This window comes from Lynx rufus, unplaced genomic scaffold (assembly GCF_022079265.1).
Source record: "Lynx rufus isolate CCGP_SWC_20201006 ecotype Redwood Valley unplaced genomic scaffold, mLynRuf1.p SCAF_4, whole genome shotgun sequence".
Taxonomy (NCBI): domain Eukaryota; kingdom Metazoa; phylum Chordata; class Mammalia; order Carnivora; family Felidae; genus Lynx; species Lynx rufus.
In genome coordinates this window covers 3152410-3175052 of record NW_025814856.1, presented here as the reverse complement: position 1 = coordinate 3175052, position 22643 = coordinate 3152410, and the positions used below count along the sequence as shown (strand labels likewise).

The 22643-nt window shown below is 60.9% G+C and overlaps 3 protein-coding genes across 5 annotated transcripts in view; 2 read left to right on the top strand and 1 right to left on the bottom strand.

Annotated features, from left to right (window-relative positions):
• The first annotated feature begins 3524 nt into the window (after positions 1–3524).
• Positions 3525–8482, top strand: DUS3L (dihydrouridine synthase 3 like). Of its 3 annotated transcripts, XM_047096794.1 has the most exons (13): positions 3530–3729; positions 4383–4656; positions 4911–5423; positions 5768–5809; positions 5933–6085; positions 6347–6463; positions 6664–6729; positions 6807–6917; positions 7163–7259; positions 7451–7526; positions 7841–8029; positions 8105–8233; positions 8328–8482. In XM_047096794.1, exons 1-13 carry the CDS (start codon positions 3632–3634, stop codon positions 8398–8400), a joined length of 1938 nt encoding a protein of 645 aa, XP_046952750.1. In that variant the 5' UTR covers positions 3530–3631; the 3' UTR covers positions 8401–8482. The 3 variants fall into 3 exon arrangements, 2 of the variants coding, with proteins under 2 accessions (XP_046952751.1, XP_046952750.1); XR_006965247.1 differs by lacking the exons at positions 8105–8233; positions 8328–8482 and having other exon boundaries at positions 3525–3729; positions 7072–7259; positions 7841–7933; XM_047096795.1 differs by lacking the exons at positions 7451–7526; positions 7841–8029; positions 8105–8233; positions 8328–8482 and having other exon boundaries at positions 3525–3729; positions 7072–7444.
• A 101-nt stretch (positions 8483–8583) lies between these two features.
• PRR22 (proline rich 22) lies at positions 8584–10847 on the top strand. The gene is given in 4 exon segments (XM_047096796.1): positions 8584–9140; positions 9244–9306; positions 9703–10487; positions 10489–10847. Coding segments are annotated over 4 exon segments (1314 nt in total). The 5' UTR covers positions 8584–9010; the 3' UTR covers positions 10825–10847.
• Positions 10848–12433: 1586 nt separating this feature from the next.
• Positions 12434–22643, bottom strand: part of CATSPERD (cation channel sperm associated auxiliary subunit delta) — a 42939-nt gene continuing 32729 nt past the window's right edge. Inside the window, 5 exon segments of the mRNA XM_047094461.1 lie at positions 12434–12671; positions 13785–13942; positions 17997–18180; positions 19755–19883; positions 20694–20768. Coding sequence (XP_046950417.1) covers positions 12434–12671; positions 13785–13942; positions 17997–18180; positions 19755–19883; positions 20694–20768 — 784 coding nt within the window.

Genomic DNA, 22643 nt, shown 5'->3' with positions numbered 1-22643 from the left:
GTCGTTCTCCCACGGGGAAATGAGAGGGCTTGTCGGGGGTCACTGGGATGGTGGCCAAGAGGCTCCCCTAGTTTGACAAGAGGCTCTTGTCAATTAATTAAGAGGCTCTTAATTTGACCGTCATCCCCACGCTGGACGACGCTGAGAGTGGAGACAGGACTCAGCCCCGACAGGGGGACACGGCCCAGGGTCAGAGTTAGGGTCCGGGGGGGCCGGTTAGAGCTGGTGGCCTCGGCCAGGATGGGGCCCTTGAGGCCTGTGGGTGGCAGGAAGGAGCCGGCCGGTTCCAGGCGGGGGAGGACGGGAACAGGAGGGCTGGCAGTCATTTCTGCAGGGCCATTTGCAGCCACAGGCCACAGGTCAGGGGCCATGTCCCGGGGGGCCCCAGGTCAGCAAGTGGGAAAGCCATCAGGCCGGCCCGAGGGAGCCCGGGCGGCGGGACAGGCAGCTGGGTGGGGGCGGGGCTGGGGCTCACAGAGGCACAGCCACACACACGCAAAAGCCACAGATGTCTACACACTGTCACAGACACACATACAATAAGCACAGACACACCCTCACAGACACACATCAACACTCACCCACACTCAGAAACACAATTATATCCACAGACACCCCGCAGTCACACACACTCAGCAGTCACACACACACACACACACACACACTCACAGCAGCCCCAGCTGCCAAGGCTCGCGGGCGCCCTGTGCCACACACACACCCCAGCACCCTGGCTCTTGCCATCCACCCGCCCAACTGCTGTCTCGTGTCCTTGGCCTGGGCTGCCCTAATCCCTGTCTCGTGTCCTGAAGCCAGAAGATAAGGGGCAGCTGCAGTCCCAGATAAAGGAGGCGCAGCCACAAATCCGGGGTGGCCCCGGCTGAGTCGGGCACGGAGCCCGGGCCGCACCCGCCTTGCTGCTCCCACCCCATCCGGCCTGGCTAAGAGGGACAGAGACATGGAGGGGGAGAGACACGGGGAGGGGGCGGGGAGACAGAGAAGAGGGACTCGGAGAGAGAGATGTAGACAGGAGCAGAGGGAGAGAGACAGAGACCCCTAGGCAGACAGAGGGAGGGAGAGAGAGTGCACGCAGCATACACAGTGACCGGCCAGAGTGCCAGCAGCGCCCGCCCTGGGCCCTGCCTCCCCGCATCCGAGTGCCTCCGTGTCCCCATCTGTACAGTATCCCCTGTGCCCCTGCCTCCTTCCTCCTTCTTCAAATGAGTCCAGATAGGGCATCCAGGGGCATCAGGGTGGCTCAGGCGGTTGAGCATCTGACTCTTGATCTCGGCTCAGTTGGTGATCTCACAGTTCACGGGATCGAGTCCCGAATCGGGCTCTGAGCTGACAGCACAGAGCCTGCTTGGGACTCTCCTATTCTCTTAACATAAATAAACAAAATTAAAAAAAAAAAAAAAGGCATTCAGAGGATGACTCAGGGCTGAATCAGGTAGGGAGGACATCTTGTGAGACGTCCCCACACTCTCCAGGGCGACACCTGGAAGTTCTCATCCCCTGCCACAGCCTCAGTGAAGGCAGGATCCCCTAGAGCATTCCCAGCCCCTCTGTGCCTCAGTCTCCCAGCCATGATAAGACGCATTAATTCAGGGGTGCGTAGGTGGCTCAGTCGGTTCAGGTTCCACTTTGGCTCAGGGCATGATTTCACCATTCGGGAAGTTCAATCCCCACACTGGGGTGGCTGCTGTCAGCGCACAGCGACTGTGCTTAGGATCCTCCCCTGTCTCCCTCCCTCTCTGCCCCTCCCCGCTTGCGCTCTTTCTTAAAAATGAGCATTAAAAAAAAAAAGATGCGTTCACTTGGCAAGTGTTCATTGAGCACCTACTGTGTGCTGGGCCTGGTGCTGAGTGCTGGGGACACAGAGTGACTAAGGTGGACCCAACTCCTACCCTCTCTGAACTCATAATCCAGTGGGGAAGATGGTATGTGGCCTGACAGGCCACAGGATGATGAGGGCCATGATTCCCGGGCGGGGGGGGGGGGGGGGTGGGGGGTGGGGGGACATGCTCAGGTGTGCCGCAGAGCCTGAAGGGGGCAGTATCCCCAGCAGGGGACAGTTAGAGAGGCTTCTGGAGGAGAAGGAGGAGGGAGGGAGAGGAGGGGAGAACTAGAGGGTGAGTGGAATGAACAAGGTGATCGGGAGCAGGGAAGAGACTTCTCGCAAGAGGGAACGGCATATGCAGAGGCTGAGAGGTAAGACTGGCTCGTGGGAGGTCTGGAATGAACTCGATGCTTGAGTTGAGGGGGTGGCGAGGAATGAAGCTGGGGAAGGCAGCGGGGGCTGGGTCCTGTAGGAACTTGGGGGCTGTGGTACAGGGCTGGGGCAGCGGGGAGACACGGAAGGATTGGGAGCAGGGGAAGGCCGTGGTCAGATTTGTGGCTGGGAGGGGCAGGATGGGAGACTGATGCCCAGAAAGGTGGTGACGGACTAGAGGGAGACTCTGGAGGTCAAGTGAGCAGGACACAGGAACCACAGGCTGTGGGGGGAGAGGCGGGCAGCTGATTCCCCGGGCTCTGGCTCGGGACGGTGGAGCGGTCCCTGGGCCAGCAACCTCTGGGACCCATGGATTCAGGTGGATTTGGGATGAATGCCTGTTCCCTCTACACAAGGTCAGAGTAGAATAAGTGAGTTAATGCCAAGAAAAGGGCTTAGATGAAGTAAGCGCTCAATAATTGTTTAGTTACTGGTAAATAATTAATACTACTCCATTATAATAAGCAATTAATGTTACATCATCAATATTTATATTGTTATCAATGGGCAGTCCACAGTACCCTCTCCTCCCCTTACAGGAAGCCTTCCTTGATTGCCTTACACAGAAAGGGCAGGCCATCGCAAGGCAGACCCAGGGAGCCCTTGGAGGCCCCGAAGAGGGGAGGCTACGTTCAGGCAGCCCTCTGTGGGCCTCAGTTTGCCCACCTATCCAACTATCTCCCTAGGGAGCCGGGGAGCCTGCCGGACGGTGCGGGGAGACTCCTGATGGACCCTCATCGAACAATAGCACGGGCATCTTAGGAGGGAGGAGCGAGCTCCCGGCCCAAGCACAGCTCGGCACGGACTGCAGTGGCTTCTCCCAGTTTTGGATTCCACTAATTCCACCGCCTTATTCCCAGACTGTCCTACAGAGGGCAGCCGAGGCCAGCGACGGGGGACAAACCGCTCCGCCCACGTGCGCTCAAGGGCAGGGATTCGTCTGTTTCAGTCGCTGCTGCAGCTCTGGCATCTAGGACAGCACGTGGCACGCGGGCACTCAACTAATCACCTGTCGAATGAACGCCCCCGCGTAAAAGTAGGTGGAATTTAAGTTTGCTTAAAGCCCCGGCTTTAAAGTTTTTTAAGCACTCCTGTGGGCCGACTGCGGCCCGTCGGGGGAGGCCCGCGTGGGGCGGGAGAGTCAAGAAGCACCTGCTCGCCCCGCAAACAGCTCGGCGGCACCGCCGGGCCTGGGACCCGAGGCTCCGCCCCCACGAGGCTCCGCCCCCACGCGTCGACGCTCGTACAATGGCGTCACTTGGAGCGCCCCGGCCTGCGCGTTTCCCCAGCCCGACCGGGAAGACGCACTCGCGACCCGGAAGGCCTTCCCGCCGCACTCCGAGGCGGGCGTGAGGGGGGTCGATGGCGGAGGGAGCGGCGGAGGCCCCAGCAGAGAGTGGTGGCGGCGGCGACTCGGGAGCCAGCGCGCCGGAACGGGGGGTGGCGCCCATTAAACCTCAGTGAGTCGCCGGGGCCGCGGGAGAACCTCACGAGGCCTTCCCGGCAGCTGCAAGGCGTGCTGGGCGTGCTGGGCGACGGGGGCAGCAGCCCACACGGGAAGCTCGCGGGCTCTTCGGTCTGGGCCGTCCCACCGCCCGCGGGGACCGCGGCGCCTCCGGACACCGCGCGCGTTGGGGGCTGTCACGTGTGCTGAGGACCCCACGGTGCCGGCCGGGGCCGCAGTGCGTGCTGGGGACTGTAGTCTCCGCGTACGGCGGGAATGGCACTGGGGCACCTCCGGCCAACCTCGGGCTTGTGTCTGAAGCGAGGGCCGTGGGGCACGCTGGGGAATGTGGCGGCTGTGGCCCCGTTGCAAGGCATGCAGGGACATGTAGTTTTCTCTGGCCGAGCGTGGCCAGGGACGTTCAGGTCCGTTTGTAGTTTGGCTCAGCGCTGTGGGCAGTGGGACCCAGGCACAAAGTAGGTCCTGCCTGTGGCCTCGAGGTGCATCCGGGCCAGTAGTCGGCGGGTTCTAAGTAGTGCGCTTCCCATCAGCAGAAGCACTTAAGCAGGGACAGGCGTTCTCAGCCCCTTCCCCCAGCGTGCATTGCGACTGAGCTCCAGAAAGGTCTCCCTCCACGAGCCCTTTCTCCCACCGCCTCTCCACTGGCAGATACCTCACCACCAAGGAGCAGTTCCACGAGTTTCTGGAAGCCAGAGGGCAGGAGAAGCCCAGCCAGGAAACCGAGGCAGGAGACCCTGGTGGCAATGACCTGGTTGAACCTGAGGCCAAGCGGATCCGACTGGAAGATGGGCAGACGGGGGAGGCAGCTGAACCTGGGGAGCAGCCGCAGGCTCAGAAGAGAGCCCGGGGCCAGAACAAAGGGCGGCCCCACATGAAACCCACCCACTATGACAATAATAGGCTCTGCCCCTCCCTGGTCCAGGTGAGTAATTGTTGCTTGAAAGTCCCAGAGACCTGCGGTCTGAGCCGCCATGCCCCCAGTTTGATCCTCAGGAAGTTATGACATAAGTGTCATTATCATTCCCATCTTTCAGCTGGACTAACAGGCTCGATGATGTCACCCGTGCGCCCAAGGGCACGCAACCAGGAGGGGAGGGATTTGAGGTTCTCAGCCAGGCTGCCTGGCCGTCTCAGCCCCTTCCTGTCCTCCCTCGTTGCCTCTCCGTTTCCACGCAGGAATCAGCCGCAAAGTGTTTCTTTGGTGACCGCTGCCGTTTCCTGCATGACGTGGGCCGCTACCTGGAAACCAAGCCGTCGGACCTGGGCCCCCACTGTGTGCTGTTCGAGACCTTCGGCAGGTGTCCCTATGGTGTCACCTGCCGCTTCGCCGGGGCGCATCTGGGACCCGACGGCCAGAACCTGGTGCGGGAGGAGTGGGTCCAGGCCCCGCCCGTGCGCAACGGCCTGGACAAGGCCCTGCAGCAGCTGCTGCGAAAGCGTAAGGTCCGCTTTGAACGCGCCGAGCGGGCCCTGCGCCAGCTGAGCAGGGACCGGGTGCCGGGCCCCTCCCCCGCTGCCGCAGTCCCCGAGGTCACGGGGGCCGAAAGCGCCCCCGGGCAGGACAGTGGTGACACCCAGCAGGCCCTCCCGGGGCCGGACGCCGGTGCCCTTCCCAGCGGCTCGGTGTGGACCCGTGGGCCCCTGACGGATGAGGACGTAGTCAGGCTGCGGCCTCGTGAGAAGAGAAAGGTACGTGTTTCGGGCTTCTTGTTCGGGGCACCGGTAGCGGCGGGGGCAGAGAGAGCTGGACAGAGAGTCAGGGCTGGGACGGAGGGAGGCAGAGGGGAAGGCTTCCTGCAGGAAGGGGCATCGGGGTGGGGTTTTGGCAGTCGGGTCGGAGCTCTGCAGCAGAGGAGTGCGCGGAGAACGGAGCGGTCTCGTGGACGGATGCGTTGACGTGTGCTGAGGCGCGGAGGGGGGCGCTGCCGGGCGGGGCAGGGCAGGGCAGGTGCTAGGCCGGGGAGGGGGGAGGCCCGAGAGCCCTCGCAAGCCCGGCCGGAGGGGCGAGCTTCCCTGTGTTTACTGCCCTGCAGCTGGACATCCACGGCAAACTGTACCTGGCCCCCCTCACCACGGTAGGTCAGCCCGACGATGCCGAGTGACCTCCCCTGCCTGGTGGGTCCTGGGGCTGGGGCGGGCGTCCGGGGCCCCCACCTGCTGCGTCCTCACGCGTGTGCGTCTCCCCCGCCGCCCCCCAGTGCGGGAACCTGCCCTTCCGGCGGATCTGTAAGCGCTTCGGGGCCGACGTGACGTGTGGGGAGATGGCCGTGTGCACCAACCTGCTGCAGGGCCAGACGTCCGAGTGGGCTCTGCTCAGACGCCACCAATGCGAGGATGTCTTTGGCGTCCAGGTGGGTGTTGCCCGAGGGAGGGAGGCGGGAAGGGCCGAGGGGCTCTTGGCTGCCTGGTTTTCGAGCAGGGTTCGGGGCCGGATCTCCGACTCAGTCACTCCCAGACCCCTCTTGCCTCTGCCGTGGGCCGGAGCGCCGACCCGATGCCCCGTCAAGGGCTGAGGGCCTTGGCCCGGGGCCACTGCGGGAAGACGGGGCCGCTGTCCGGATCCCCGTGGTGGGCGGGGGCGGTCTGGACCAGCTCTTCACCACCTGCCACAGCTCGAGGGCGCCTTCCCTGACACCATGACCAAGTGCGCCGAGCTGCTCAACCGCACCATCGAGGTGGATTTCGTGGATATCAACGTCGGGTGCCCCATTGACCTCGTGTACAAGAAGGTAACGGCCGCTCGGCCCTGGACCCCCACGGTGTGGGTGGGGCAGAAGCCTGGGATCTGGCCTTGCCCCCTGCCGAGTCCCTGGAGACCCGCGGGCATCTCTGTGCCTCGGTTTGCCCGTCTGGGCAGCAGAGGCTGAGAAGGGCGTCAGGCCCGGCCTGCGTCCCGGCCTCCCTTGCTCCAGCCGCCCGTTTTTCCCAGGGCGGGGGCTGTGCCCTCATGAACCGCTCGGCCAAGTTCCAGCAGATCGTCCGCGGCATGAACCAGGTACGCGCCTCGACGTCCCTGCCTTGTCCCCAGCCCAGCCCAGCCCCGGGCCCCGCTGACTGTAGCCATCGCCGCAGGTGCTGGACGTGCCCCTGACGGTGAAGATCCGCACGGGCGTCCAGGAGCGCGTGAACCTGGCGCACCGGCTGCTGCCCGAGCTGCGGGACTGGGGCGCGGCCCTGGTCACGGTGGGTCTCGGGGCACAGAGGGTGTCGGGGCCGCGGGAGCGCTCGGCCGCCCTTCCTAATGGTCCCTCTCTGCCCGTCTCTCCCTCTTGCTCTCTGGCTCTCCCTTCATCTCTGTCTCCGTCTGTCTCTCTGCCTCTCTGTCTCTCCCTCTCAGCCCGTCCCTCTTGATCTCTCTGGGTCTCTTTCTCTGTGTCTGATTCTCCGCCTCCTGGGTCCTCCCTCCCCGCGCGTGGCTTCCTTTTCAGCTCCACGGCCGATCTCGGGAGCAGCGCTACACCAAGCTGGCCGACTGGCAGTACATCGAGCAGTGCGTGACAGCGGCCAGCCCCATGCCCCTGTTCGGTGGGTCCCCCGCCACTTGGCTCGGCCCTCCCGCCAGCACTGCTCTCTCTCGGGCCGCATGCCTGGACCCCCCCCCCCCCCCCACCGCCGGGACCCTTCCCTGCCCTTGTGGGTGTCGCTGGGCTGGCGGTAGCTCTCCCAGAGCTCCCATCGACACGCGGCTCCCTGAGACCCCAGCCTCTGTCCCTCAGGAAACGGGGACATCCTGTCGTATGAGGATGCCAACCGTGCCATGCAGACTGGCGTCGCCGGGATCATGATCGCCCGGTGAGTGTGCTCCGTGCGTGGAAGTATCGCAGAGCGTGGGGAAGGCGCCGGCGCACCCGAGCTTTGTTACAGCAGCCGCCGCCCCCAGCCTCGCTGCCTCATTCCCCCCGCTCTCCGTCCCCAGCAGGTGGCTCTGCCAGGACACGGGGCGGAGAGATGGGGTCCCGGCCGCTGGCGGCGGTCGGGAAAGGACCGGACATTCACGCCCGTGTGGGCTGGCACCCTTGGGCTTTGGTGGTCGGGTGAGCTTAGCTGCGAGGCAGGGACCAGGGCTCCGGCCTGACGGCCCCCTGCCCTGCCCCGCCCGCCCGCAGCGGTGCCCTGCTGAAGCCGTGGCTGTTCACGGAGATCAAGGAGCAGCGGCACTGGGACATCTCGTCGTCCGAGCGCCTGGCCATCCTGCAGGACTTCACGCGCTACGGCCTGGAGCACTGGGGCTCAGACACGCAGGGCGTGGAGAAGACCCGGCGATTCCTCCTCGAGTGGCTTTCCTTCCTGTGCAGGTGGGCGCCCGCGCTGTGCGGCTTGGGGGGCCGTGGGTGGACGGCTTGGCCTGACCCCGCGCCCGCCACCTGCAGGTACGTGCCCGTGGGCCTGCTGGAGCGGCTCCCGCAGAGGATCAACGAGCGGCCGCCCTACTACCTGGGCCGCGACTACCTGGAGACGCTCATGGCCAGCCAGAAGGCGGCCGACTGGATCCGAATCAGGTGCCAGGAAACCGAGGCGCCGCGGTGTGGACGGCCGGGGGGGTCAGAGGGCCCCAGGCCTGACCCTGCCCTCTGCCCTCTGCCCTCTTCACAGTGAGATGCTGCTGGGACCCGTGCCACCCAACTTCGTCTTTCTGCCCAAGCACAAGGCCAACGCGTACAAGTAGTCGTGGGGGTGGGAAGGGGCGTCTGAGGGCCCAGCGGGGTCTCCTGCTGCGTGAGCAGACAATAAATTTTATTCTTTTAAAACTCAGGCCTTTCTGTCACCCCAAGGCTTCCCCGTCCCGCTCCGGTCAGCTTTGTCTCGACGCCGGGCCGTCCCTGTCCCCCTCGGTTCCCTTTTCTTTCTCATCCGCGAGAGTCCCCGGCCGTCCCCATGGGCCCAGCCCTGTGCCGCCCGCCGCTGCCGCCCAGAGAGGCTCAAACCGCAAGGAAGCCACAAGGGCTCACGAGGCGGGGGCCTCGGCCTGCGTGGGTTTGGGTCCGGGCGGGCTGCCTGGAGGAAGGCACTCTGGAGCAGTCCAGAGCATTGCCGGAGGCAGCACATGGGAGTCCGGGGTCTGCCCTGCCGTCTGTGAGGCCTGTCTCTGGCCGTCCCCCCCACAACCCCTGACGCCGGAATCCCGACCAGTGGGCGGGCCGCAGCCTGGAACCCGCCGCCCAGAGTAACCAGGCAAACAGAACTCTGTAGGACTCTGAACCTGTTCTCCGGGTGGACCGCCAGTGCTCCCACCTGCTGCCCTCCTGGCCTGCCCGGGCCGGGACCCCTGCCTCCCCATGCAGCACCCCAAACCCTTCTATGCGCCCACAGCTCCCCAAGAAGGCTTCAGCCCCCAGGGCCCAGATGGCACTGAGGGGCCAGGCAGTCAGCCTCTCCCCACCTGCACGGAGCCTCTTCCTACTGTGGGTACGAGTCGGAGGGCGCTAGATGTGGGGCGGGCGTGGGGGTGCCCGATGGGGTGGGGGACCGGGGCTCGGGCCCCCACCCACCTGCCTGCTTTTGTCCCCAGGTTCCTCCAACCTGTATCAGCCCCTAAACCCGGAGAAAGAGGTGTTTCCAGCCCCTCCGGCAGGTACCAGCCTCCCCGTAACCCTTGACGAGGACTCGGGGGGCTGGGGGGGACGTGGAGCCGTCTAGGCCTGTCTTGCCCATGCCCCTGACCTTAGGTGGCCCCCAGAAGGTAAGGCCTGTGTCTCTTGTCTCTCAGGCCTTCAAGGGCAAAGCCTGTGCCCCCCATTCCCAGACAGGTCCCCCCCAAATGATGCCCAGGGCCCCTGACTCCCAGATGGGTCCCCAAAGGCAAGAGCTATGACCCCATCCCTCAAATGGGCCGCAAAGCCAGGTCCGTGTTTCCCGTCCCCAGATGGGCCCTGCAGGTTTGGGCTGTGCCTCTCCCCCATCCCCCCTGTACTCCTCCCCTCATGGGGGTTCCCAGAGCTCCTCTCAGAACTCCCTCCCTGGCCTGCAGGTTTCCAGATGGCACCCTGCGGGTGCTTCTTTGACCCCCGCATCTACCGAATCGAGTGGGCCACCACTGACTTCGGCCAGTCGTCCCTGTACAAGCTGACGGCAGTGGGCGGTCGGGGGCCCCCCGGGGGTCCGGCGGGGGGCCCCGCCTCGCCAGGCACCTACCTCCTAGAGCCCCAGCACTACCTCAAAGCCCCAGTGCCGGCCCCACCACCCCCGCCCTACCCGCATTACCTGCCCGTTCCCGGGGGCCCCCAGTACCTCATGCCCTACTTCCCCCCCGAGGGGCCGGGGCCGGAGGCTCTGGGCTTTGTGGGGGAAGGGGGGCCCCCCGCCTTCATGGAGCTGCCCCCACCCCTGCTCAAGGAAGGCCCAGGGCCGCCCCCACCTGCCCCCAAGGAGAACAAGCTGCCTCCCTTGCTCATCACGCTCCCCGCTGAGGCCGCGCTGCCCCCCGGCGCCTATGGCCACCTCAAGGGCAGCCTCAGTCAGCTCCATGGGCCCGGTGAGCCCCTGGCCTTCCCCTCCGATGAGCTGCAGGGCGGTGGTGCCGGGCCGGCCCTGCTGTACCCGCCGGGCCCCGGGGAGCCCAAGGTGGCCGAGGCAGAGGCGGCCCCGCTGGGGGCGGGCGAGGCCAGGGCCCCCGAGGCAGCCAGGGCCTTCGTGCTGCCTGAGAAGGTGCTTCTGGAAGACGCCATGAAACTCTTCGACTGCTTGCCGGGCAACGCCGAGCCCGAGGGGTCCCCACGCAAGGCCCCCGGGCCGGCCCTGCCGGATAGCGGGGGGCGGCGGAGACGACTCGTCCAGTGACATCCGCTCGTTGCACCTGCCGGACGAACTGCTGTCCTTTGACTACAGCGTGCCTGAGATCCTGGACACCGTGTCCAACGTGGACTGCCTTTTCAGCTTCAAGGCGCTTGATGAGGAGCCGGCGCCCCGCCCAGGGCCCCCCGCCGCCAGCACCGTGGCCCCTGCCTTGCGACCTGAGCTGCCCGGCAGGAGGAAGGCCGGCACCTCGTCCGCCAAGAAGGGGAGGCAGGGAGGCAAGGGCAAGCAGGCTGCGGGCCCGGCCAGCACCGCCCCCTCGGGGCCCAGGCAGGACCTGGGAGCCGCCCCCCATTAAAATGGATTTGACCTCTCGGCTCACTGTCGGCTCGGTCGCATCGGGGCCCAGGGACGGTGGGCTGAGGCTGGCCGTGGGGGGCTGTCCCCTCCTCTGCCCTGTCGCGGGGGCACTGGTTCGCACGGGAAGGCCCAGCAGCCCCTCGGCACCTCCTGGGTGCTGGGCTTCCAGAGCTGAGTTGCGGAGGCTTAGAGTCCCGGGGAATCCTAAACCCCCCCGCTCCGAGCCCCGGAAAATTGGGAGTCAGCCTGCAGGGATGGGCGCTTCCGGAAGGTGGGGAGATGCCGTCCATTTCTGTAAGGATCTGTTGCCCGAGTGGCGAACGGGTTGCTCAGAGAGGGGTGGGAGATGAGGCCTCCCCCCCCCCCGCCTTCTCCCCCTGCAGAGGAGGAAGGGACCCTCCTGCCCCAGGGCCTGGGCTGGGTCCCTGGGACCTTCGTTGTTGGGCTCTGCCGGGGTAGCCCTGGGGGTGGCTGGGGTGGGCCCCCCTTCCCTGAACCCTCATTCCCAAGCTCGGGGGAGAGACAGCTGCTGGAACCATGCTGCGGGCTGTGTGGCCGCATCTGCGCTTACCCCGCCCGGCCCTGTTCTGGGCCTGGACAGAGAGGCCGGGAGCTCACTTCGCCCAGCTTCCTTCTGAGCCCCCCTCTCCCCGCAGCCCCATCTGGGGTGTCTTTGAGACGAAACTCCAGGGCATTCGGTGAAGGGAAGGCCCCGGCACATGACGTAAGAGGAGGGTTTCGGTTTCCTTGGAGAAATGTTCGCTGCCGAGAGACGCCCGCCCAGGGAGGGCGGGGTAGGTGTGCGCGTGGAGGTTCCCCACCACTGGATCGCGACTGTTTGGGACAACTGAGGACGCCCACAATATACACCTAAGAATAATCGGGAAAGTCATGGGACTTAGGACGGGATGGCTGTCCCGGGCCGCCTGGGGTTCAGAATGAGGCGGTGGGTGGGGAGGGAAACCCCGGTGAATGGGTAGGTAGACTACACGTACCCGTGTACATTGTATATACGCGTGTGCACACGTCTGTGCACACGTGTACGTGCTACCTACACGCATGTGTAGAACAGGCATGCATGTCTATACACGTGTATAGGTCTGTGCCCGTGTGTGTGTAACCTGGGTGAATACACGCTATGGGTGTATACGTGCATTGCACGCACATGCGTGGACACGTGCATACGTACGCACACGAGTCCCAGGTATACACATGTACACATGCAAAATCTGCCCGACATGTTCGTGCACGTAGCAAAACACACGTGTACGTGTTTGTATACACGTTAGGGTTTGTACCCAGGAAATGCAATCCCGCAGGTCGCGGTCTCCTACAGACATCCCCCCACTTGTCCTTGGGCCTTGTCCTCTACAGGACACGTTGCCGCGTCTCCTCCTTTTCGGAGACTTGCCTCTTGTCCCCCCGGCCTGCCCACCTCCTGTCCCAGCCCATGTAGGTGCCACGTGCAGAGGAACGCTGACGTGAGGACGTGGAGACAGTGACGGTGGGGTGTCGGGAAAACAAACCACGCCTGGTACGCGCTGCCGCTGGCTTTCTTCCAGAATATGCTTTGTTTTAAGACAACTCTGGGCTCCTCCACTGTGCGCTCAGCGCCTGCCTTGGAAACACGGGCAAAGGTTTCTGAGTCTCCTGCACAGATTCATCCAGAACTCCTTGAGCCTGAGGCCCTTCTCGGTGTGCAGCAGTTTGGGGATCATGTAGGCCGACCACACGGACAGCAGCATGGCCATTATGAGCGGGATGACGGTGACCGTCGTCGGGATGATGGACGGGGGCAAGGCCCCGTAGACGTAGACGCTGAAGGTGGTCTCCAGGTGACAGTAACTGCAAAGGGGCGGTTGGGGAGGGGCCATGGGGCACTGCCCTTCACCCCGGTAAATGTGTTAAAACCCACAGACGGGATGGTTGGGCCCCGGGTGCTGGGCTGGGACACCGAGTTCCATGTGTGTCCACTTCAGCTTGTGTCCTTGGCGACAGTCATGTTTTCCCTCCCAGCATCCCTGTCCTCCCCTCCTCTGGGGACAGGGTGTCCCCTCAACTCCGTGCCCAGGCTCAACCTAGAGAGGCAAACAGACCAACCCGTTGCTGACCGGAAGCGGAGGGCGGGCACGATGGGGCCACAGGCACCCAGCAGGCGGGGGTAGCAGGCCAGGAGGGAAGGGCATCCCAGGAGAGGGGACCCAGCGTATAGGAGAGCTCGGCAGGGTTCAGCTGGCAGCGCGGTGCGGAGAGAGGAGGTGACGGGCTCGAAGGCAGTCCCCTCTCTCCTCCGGATGTGCCACCCCAAGCCTCCCGCCCATGGCCACCCCAGAGTTGGCCCCTCCTAGGTCAGGGTGTGGGCTCTCAAGGGAAGGCAGGGTCTCCATGTGCTTAGAGAGGTGGACTTTGTATCTGGAGAGAACAGATGATGCGGGGTTGTCCCCTAGTGCCCCGTCCGGTGGGAGACGTTGATAATCCAGACCGGCACACGTAGAAACGTCCTCGCGCACGGGGGTGGTAACCATTTGTAGGGAGCGCCGACTCCCATGGTGTGAATTCTCCCCCTGTAGCTGACCTCAGGCTACCAGTGCAAAGACAGTTAGCTTCCCAAACCCCTGCATATTTAAGAGTCAGCTCCTGCACTCCACCAGCGGGATGTGGTTTGCGGGGGTGATTCTGGTCCCCGAGGGCGGGGACGTGGCCGCTGGTCATTGCTGTTGCCCCAGCGCCCAGCATGGGCTCTGAGTAAGGACTTATTTAGCGAGTGAACAGATGTCTTTCAGAACTTAGAAGCATCATCCTTCCCAGGGACAGTCTGGGCTGCCGGGAAAATTGATGTTTATCCGGGACGCGCCAAGGGGTGGGAGAAAGGTGGGTCCCTCGCGTGTGTGACCTGCCCTAGGGGAGCCATCCCCCCGCCCCCAGGCCTCTGGCGCAGGGCGACCCGCCCCTGCTCACCTGTAGTAGGGATCTACGATAGAAAGGAAGAAGACGTAGATCCCGTTCCTTTGGTCAAAAATAACCTTGTTTGCTGTTGGGCCTCCCAAGATCTGATACGGGACATCTGGCCATCTCAGAGGGGCGTCGTTGTCGGGGTCATGGCAGCTGATGTAGTTCTGGGGAGAAGGACAGAGGCGTGGCCACCAGCTCAGGGGCCGGGGGGGGCCGGGCCAGCGCCCGCAGATGCGCCCCGTGCGTGCACGGCCCCGCCTGCGACACGTCTCACCAAACGCTCGTGGGTGGGCGTCCAGGGCCAGGTGCTGGCGGGCAGGTGGCTCGTGGCCTTCGCGGGGGACGCCGTGGATGGCTGCTCGGTCTTTATCCTGCCCCCCTGCTTCTGGGCCCTCCCAAGCTATAGGGGCGGCAGCTTCACAGAATCCCTTACAGTCCTGAGTCTGGGTCTGGGCGCTGCCGGCTACACGCACAACTGGTGTTGTGGGCTGAGGTGAGCCCCCACGCCCGTCGCATGTTGGAGTCCTAGCCCGCGACGGCTCAGAATGTGACCTTATCCAGAGATGGCGTCTTTTTCACGTAAATCTGGTTAAAGTGAGGTCATCAGGATGGGCCCTGATCCAGTATGACCGGCGTCCTTATAAACAGGGGACGTCTGGACACAGGCATGCCCAGGGAGAACATCAGTGTGAAGACAGAGGCAGAAACTGGGGTGTGTGTCTACAGGCCAAGGAACGCCAAAGGGGGCCAGCAAACCACGAGCAGCCAAGCCTGGAACAGAGTCTCGCTCTCAGAAGGAAACAGCCTTGCCAGCACGTTGGTCCCAGACGCCTGGGAAAGTTCCTCCAGAGCTGGGGAAGCATAAATCTCTGGTTCGTGGTGTTTTTGCTACAGCAGCCCCAGCCAGCTAAGACACCTGGGAAATCTGAAGATACAGAGGAGACCCAGCCACCTTCCTGGGGCTTCTTGTTGGCACGGCCACCGAGCGTGGTCGTGGCACCAAGATGTGGTTGGGTGGGGGCAGGAGCTTTTCTGCCCCGTCTTCAGATCCCAGGATTTCATATAAAGGGGGAACCTCCCTGAAAACTCAACAGGTGCATCAGGCTGCCTGCCTGAGCTGAAGACCTCTCTCCTCTGCACTATTTGCTGGTGGACCCAGAAGGGAGGGAGCTGGGCTTGTAGACAAAAGAAGAGAAAGAAAATTTTAAAGCAAGAAAGTCAAAGTAATAGCCCAGCAATATGAAAAATAAAGGACTGGGGCACCTGGGGGGCTCAGTTGGTTGAGCATCTGACTCTTGATTTCTGCTCGGGTCACGACCCCAGGGTTGTGGGATCGGGCCCCGAGTCAGGATCCGCACTGATAGCATGGAGCCTGCTTGGGATTCTCTCTCTCTCTCTCTCTCTCTCTCTCTCTCTCTCTCAAAAAAAAAAGAAAGACTCATTTTGCATGGCAAAAGCGAAAACCTGAAAGACATAAAAGATAAACTGAGGGAAATATTTGCAACTCATATTGCAGTAAAGGGTTAACTTCACAGATCTATAAAGAGCTCTTGAAAAGTGAGGAGAGTCTGAAATCCCAGCAGAAAAAATGGACACAGACTGAACACAATCCACAGTGCAGAGAAGTGAAAATGGCCCTCAAACAGGAAAAGACACAGCCTGGTCCACCGTGGAAGAAGTGCACGCGGAAAGAGACAAGTTCCTCCCGAGATAGTACACCTAGCTGGTGCGCTGTGGAGAGACAGGTGTCCGTGCACTGTGGTGAGCGGCACCGTGACACCACCCACGGAAGGGGCCTTAGTGGCATCCGCCTATAAGCCAGTAGGCACTTCCCTGGCCTGAAAACAGTTCTGCAGGACCAAGGGACTCAAGCTGGTGGGTAGAAGTGAGAGACCGGAAACATCCCGCGCCCGGCTGTTGGGCAGCAGAAAAACCCTGGAGCACCCATCCTGTGGAGGGTGGTCATGTGACTTTAAAAGGAAGAAGCCCTCCCATGCCTCCTCCCCTTCGTGCACACAGCTCTTCCCATCAAGAGGTGGGGTCTGGGTGGGCCCTGGAAACTGCTTCTGACCAGTAGAACAGGCCCGGGGCGGGGGGGGGGGGGGGTGGGTGTGTGTGCTGGGGGAAGGGGCTGGGCCTGGGACTTCAGGGGTCTGGAAGCTTCCAATCTGGAACCGTGAGGTCATGCTGTAAGGGAGCCCAGGCTACCCTGCTGGGGAGGACAGCACATGGACAACCCAGTGACTGGCTAACAGAAGCCCCACACGGAAGAGGGGCCTTCTTGGACACCCCGCACCCCAGCTGAATGGCCCCTGCAGGGGCGGTCCTGGCTGACGCCACAGGTCTGAGGTGCAGGACTGGGAGGACGACCCTGCTGGGTTTGGGGTGGTTTCTTCTGCAGCACTCCATAATGGCTAGCAGTCCCTCACACTGCTCTTTTGGCTTTTCTGGAGGTTTGGAAGTTCTCAGAATTAAAAACAAAAACACAGGGGCGCCTGGGTGGCTAAGTCGGTTAAGCAACTGACTTCAGCTCAGGTCGTGATCTCATGGGTCGTGGGTTCGAGCTCCGCGTCAGGCTCTGTGCTGACAGCTCAGGGCCTGGAGCCTGCTTCGGATTCTGTGTCTCCCTCTCTCTCTGTTCTTCCCCTGCTCGTTCTCAGTCTCTTAAAAGTAAATAAACGTTAAAAAAAAAATTTTTTTTTTAATCCTTCAGGAGTAAACACAATTGAAAAAGCTGGGCCATATAAAGACCATATTAAAAAAAAAAAGTAACGGGACAAACTGGTAAATGCATGCTACGTTGAATGACAGCACTAATCAAAAGAATGCAACGCTATATGCGGGCACAGTCGGAAAATAATAAACAAATTATATGTATGTGGCTTTCTCCTTTAAAGAAAATGATCAGAGAGGTGGTGTTTGCACGGCAGTGTGAACCCACAGAATGCCTGAGCTGTGCATTTTAAAACGGTTCCTATAGTTTAGGTGAAGTTCACCTTGGATTGAAAAAAAACAAAAAACAAAAAAACCCAAGTAGAAGCATTGTTCCCAACAAAATAAATGATCCAACTCACTCAACACAAGGAGTGTGAGAACACTTTGAAGGTGCCCAGCTAAGAAAGAAAGCGTTAAAAAAAGGGAGCCCAGGGGTGGCCGGGTGGCTCAGTCGGTTAAGCGGCCGAGTTCGGCTCAGGTCATGACCTCTCGGTTTATGGGTTTGAGCCCCGCTTCCGGCTCTGTGCTGGCAGCTCAGAGCCCGGAACCTGCTTTGGATTCTGTGTCTCCCTTCTCTGCCACTCCCCTACTCGTGCTCTGTCTCAAAAAAATAAATGTTAAAGAAAGCGGAAGAGTCCAGTGTCTACGCGCGGGAACGGGCATCAGGTGTGGGGAGCGAGCGCCACCTGCTGGCGGCGTTGCTGCGCTGCGGTCGCGCCCTCGCATCTGGAGGCTGAGCGGTTAGAAGCGGTTCGTGTGAAATCGGAAGACTCACAAGAGGGCCCGCGGGGTCCCTTCCTTACACTGGCATCACGCCCTATTTCTCCATTGTGCGAGACCCCATGTGCACGACAGAAACGCTGCCGCGGCAGGAACGACCGTGAATTTAATCGGTCCCAGTGGTGATAGGCATTTGGATGGTTCTGGAAGCTTGCATATTATGAGCATGCCTCGGTGCCTTTGGCCTTGAGAGAGCTTGCTCACTTCATAGTCCCCAGATGTCCTAGCGGGCATCCCCACCCCCAGCCACCTTGCTGTGGAAGGTCTGTGTCCCCCCCCACCCCCCAAATCCCTGTGTTGAAATCTGCCCCCCAAGGTGGTGGTTTGGGGAGGTGAGGCCTTGGGGTCGGATCAGGTCAGAGGGTGCGGCCCCCATGAATGGATGAGCGCCCTGATGAGAGAGACACCAGAGGCTCCCTGCCCCTGCGCCCTGTGAGCACACGGGGAGAGGACAGTGGTCCATGAACCAGGAAGAGGCCCTCACCAGACACAGAGCCCGCAGGCGCCTTGAACTTGGACTCCCGGCCTCCAGACCAGTGAGAAACAAATGTCTGTTGTTATAAGCCGTCCAGTAAATATTCCGTGACGGCAGCCCCCCTGTGGGCTGACACCTCCCCCCGCCCCCCCCGCGGAACCTCCCCCACCACGTGACCAGTCATCACCACCCGCAGGTGACCGACAACGGGTTGTTCGGACCCCTTTTGGAGGAAGAGTAAACCCTACCTCTCGGTCCCAGGCGAAGGGCCTTTTGTCGCCTGCGCTCTCCAGGATGGTGGTCCAGTTCTGCGGCTGGGACCTGCACAGCGCCATCTGGGCGGTCAGGGAGTACGTGTACGTGAACAGCCCGTTCACCTCCAGCAGGACGAACTCTGCCTTCGTCACCTCCTGGAACTTGCCTTCCCGCCACCTAGGACACACGCGCAGGGCTTGGCTGCAGGGGGGTGCAGGAGCCCCGAGATGTCACGAGACAGTTCTGGGGACGGTGGGGGCGGCAAGCGAGGTCCCCTGGCCTCACCCGGCTGCCACTTGGCAGGGGACCAGCAGCAGGCGGGACGGGGCAGGGCCAGGAGGTGGGGGGGGGGGGCGCGGGCACGGTGTCCTGTGGGGTGGCCACCAGAGGCGTCTCTGAGAAGCAGAGACTGGAAGAAATTGATGGGATGTTCTACGGGCAAAAAATGGCACTGGTAAGGAAGTAGATGAGGGGCGACTGGGGGGCTCAGTCGCTGAAGCGTCCGGCCTTGGCTCAGGCCATGATCTTGCGGTTCGTGGGTTCGAGGCCCACATCGGGCTCTATGCTGTCAACACAGAGCCCACATCGGATCCTGTCTGTCGCTCCCTCTGCCCCTTCCTTGCTCCCGCATGTGCTCTCTCTCTTCTCTCCCTCAATAATATTAAAATTTTTTTTTAAAAATAGATGAATGAACGAGTAAGCAAGTGAACCAACAAAGAAAACCCTTCACAGCTGTCCTCTGACATTTTTCTAACGACATCTGCCAACATTCAAAAGGTGTATATTAGGGCCGTTAATGAGGGTTGTTCTAAAGCATTATTTTTTGGCACACGTCCCTCCTCTGCCCGGACGCCTCCCTTGATCTTCATACCCCGTGTGGGTTTGCGTCCCCGCCGCGTGGCAGCTCTGAGTGTGGGGCTCGGCCGACGGGCCGGGCCCGGTCCCGTGTGCGCGGCCCACAGCCTCACCCGGGCGCGGGATCAAGGCCACGAACCCGCCTGTTTGCAGGTGTGAGTCGGTGCCTGCTGCCTTCAATCAACTACTCTTTAGTCAGATGGTCTGCAGGGCACTGAGCTGAGCCCCCGGCCTCCAAGTGCTTACTTAAATCGATTGGCATTCAGTAAAATGGAAAAGCTGCTTCCTCAGGCGCACTGGCCCCACGTACCCCCCCTCCACACACACCCCCCTCCCCCCGGCTCATGAGTACCCACCAAAGTGTAGCCATCACGCAGGGTGGGGTGTGCAGGGGGCGTGATGGAGGAAGACGGCAGAATCCACAGAGGGGGCAAATGAATGCTCGGACTCAACCATGTCCCCCAGAGCGCCCCCCATCCCCGGGGACTGTATTTGGAGGTGGGGCCTCTACACCGGGAATTAAGGTGGAATGAGGTCCTCAGGGAGGGCCCTGATCCCACAGGAAGGGGAGGAGACGCAGTGTCCCGCGCGGGAAGACGGCAGAGAGAAGGTGGCCGGCTGTGAGCCAAGGAGGGAGCCTCCCCAGGAGGGGGACCCCCGCCCTGTCCACGCTCTGACCTTGGCCTTCTGGCCTCCGCAACCGTGAGAGAATCACTGTCTGCTGTTTGAGCCCCCAGTCGGCGGTAAATTTCGTTATAGCGGCGGGAGCTGAGAGATTGCAGGGAGGGGACAAAACAAGGGCGGGGGAAGGTGTGGAGAGAGGGGTGGGGAGGGCGGCGGTGAGAGGGGTGCGGAGGGGGGAGCGTTATCTGAGGGCCCGGGCTGCGGGGTCTTACAGTTCCACCACCGGCCTCCAGGGGGTGTTGTAGTAGACGAGGCGGGGGCAGCCCAGCTTCTCGTACCGATAGTTCACCACCAGGTCCTCGCGGGACATCTGTCCCCGGAAGTTGGGGTCATACGCTTCCCTAGGCAGACACGGGGAGGGGGCAGTGGATGGCCCTGCGCCGCCAGCCTCCCCCATCAGACTGTGGGCGTGCCAGACCTGTGCAGTCGTGGGAACCGAGTCCTTAAAATAAATCTCCGTGCCTCTCCTATCTCTGGCCCTCTCTCTGTCTCTCCTCCTGTCTCTGTCTCTCTCTTAGGCTCTTGGTATCTCCGAGTGCGTCCCGTCACTTTTCTCTCTCCCTGGAGGTCCGTGTCACGCACCTGTCCGTGCCCCCCCAGGTCTGAGTGCAGGTTCACTGGCCGGGTTGGGCCTTGGCTGTGGGTGTGGACCGGAAGGTGACCGACTCCTGGCTTGTATCCGGGGGGCCGTGGTGTATAAAACACACGCGTGTCTTCATGCTGGGGGTCGGAGTTCTCTGTTCCCCGGGTTCCAAGAAGGGTCGAGTCCCACCCATCCCACCCCATGCCCACTTGGTGGCCCTGGGGACCAGCTGCACTGCACAGAGGGTCACCCTGGCCCTCACCCCCTCCTGCCTTGGTGGACAGTGTTGGGCTAACTGCCAGCTCAGAGGAACAGGTGCCCGGGCCCCATGAGCTGGTGGCAGGCTGGCAAGATGGCAGAAAGGTGGCCTGGTAGGTGGGCAGACCTGAGCCACATCACAGTGGCCCTCCCACAGGCCCGGCACCTCCCCTACCTGTCCTCTCCCCGCCCCGGATTCCCTTCTGTCGGGAAATCAGTTTAAAAACGATTTCTGAGTTGTCTTTGGGGCTGGGGGACAGTCAAAGGGAGGGACAATCAAAGGTTTCACCAACGGAAACCTTAGGCTCACTTCTCGATGATGTAGCTGTAGTTGTCCTGAAGGCCCACGGGGTCCAGGATGCCGTTGGAACAGGCTGAGATTTTGCTGCAAGCGAGAAAAAGCGGTGAGAAGCTTCCAGAACCCACAGAGCACCAAAGGATTGTGAATTCTTCCCTTGGACGCGTATACCCCTGCTGGCTTGATTTTGGAGAACTTTCTTACTTCCATCCTCCCTACCAGGCCCAGAATCTCTCCAAGGAGCCAGAACTCGTGTGGGAGACCGACATCAGAGGCCAGGACCTAGGCGCTGGGTGTCCTGGCTCTTGAGACCATCATTTCCTGGGTTTTCTTTGTAGTGTTACATCTGTGCCTGCCTCTTTCTGCAATATGGTTTATTTGGGGCCGGTTTCAGATTTTAAGGACTAGAAACATGCTGTGTGTGTCGTTTCGAATCTTCTGTTCCACATCCCTGGCACATGGCTGTGACAGTCCATTGCACCGAGCCACTGCACCTGTTTAGTTCCTGTCAATGGGATTCGAGCTGGCCTGCTTCCAGCTTGGAGCTATTAGGAATAATGCCGCTGAGAACATTCTGGAACCCTTGCCAATGTAAACGTGCCAGATTGCAATTGCTGGGTCAACAGATGTGTTTTCTAAAGCAGCTGAGAAACGTACACACCCGCGGCACAGTCTGTGCGTTCCGGAGGCTGCCAGGGGTTCCCGGTCCTTACCGGTACTTGCTCCTGGCCGGGCTTTGTAAATTTCACCACGCTGGTGGATGAGAGCGATGGTCTCTAATAAAAGTTTTCATTTTCTTTTCCCTATGAAGTGAGGCTGACCGCATTTTCGGCACCTTTTCCTATGCTTACCAGCCGTTTGGATTCCTTTCTTGTTTCCTTCTTGGAAGTGCCTGTTCAAGACTTTTGCCCATTTTTAAAAAAATTAGTTTGTTTGTTTTTTTAAATTATTAATTGGTAGGAATTCTTCATAAAGTCTCAGTAGCACGTGTGCCGCTTGATCTTGGGGTCATGGGTTTGAGCCCCACAGTGGACGTAGAGATCACTTAAAAAATAAAATCTATTTTTTTAGTTTTTTATTTTATGAGATATTTTTAAAGGTTTATTTCTTTAGAGAGAGAGTGCGAGTGGGAGAGGGGCAGAGAGGGAGAGGAGAGAGAGAATCTCAAGCAGGCTCTGCACGGTCAGTGCACGGCCTGACGTGGGGCTCACACTCACCAACCGTGAGATCGTGACTTGACCCAAAATCAAGAGTCAGATGCTTAACCGACTGAGCCACCTAGACACCCCCACCCAAATAAAGTCCGTTTACAAGTCCATTGCTGGTTATGCATGTGCAAATATCCTCCCCACGCTCTTTATGGCAAAAGCTATTTGTATATTGTTTAAAAAATGTTCCCTGCACATTATGTCCTTGTGTATAAATATATCATTTGTTGATTCAACAAAATGTTTCCATTTGGGGGAAATGTGGTAAAATCATCACCTGTGTTTATTAGTGCCCTTGAGCAGGGGACACTGAAGCTGGCCCCGACTAGCTCCTGAGAGCCAAGCATTAAATCTGCTGGAATTTTGTGAGCCGGCGGATCATTCACGATGGTACTTGAAATCCACACGGGAGTATTCACACCACAGGAATTGGCAAGGGCTGCAATTCGGGGCCTCCCCCTCCACCCAGAACTGGTTGTCACCCATTTACCAGCACGCCGCTGCCTGCAGGGGAAGAGGATGGCAATTTGGCTGATCTTCTGGTTTCTTCCTTTTTTTGTGCCTTGGATTCTCGGGGCTGCATTCCCTGGGGGTAACTATGGATACTGGAGCAAAGTTCCCCCAAGATATCAGCAACCAATTAAAACCAAAAACCGTAAGCAATTTTAATCAAAATGAGGAATTCAGGGACTCGTAAAAGATGACAAGAAAAGAAAGAAAGAAAGAAAGAAAGAAAGAGGAAAGGAAAGAGGAA

Coding starts and splice junctions, on each gene's coding strand:
- DUS3L (XM_047096794.1), top strand. CDS start 3,632: ATGGCGGAGGGAGCGGCGGAGGCCCCAGCAGAGAGTGGTGGCGGCGGC. Junction 6,918..7,162: donor GGGGCGCGGCCCTGGTCACG/GTGGGTCTCGGG, acceptor CTTCCTTTTCAG/CTCCACGGCCGATCTCGGGA. Junction 8,030..8,104: donor TGGCTTTCCTTCCTGTGCAG/GTGGGCGCCCGC, acceptor CGCCACCTGCAG/GTACGTGCCCGTGGGCCTGC.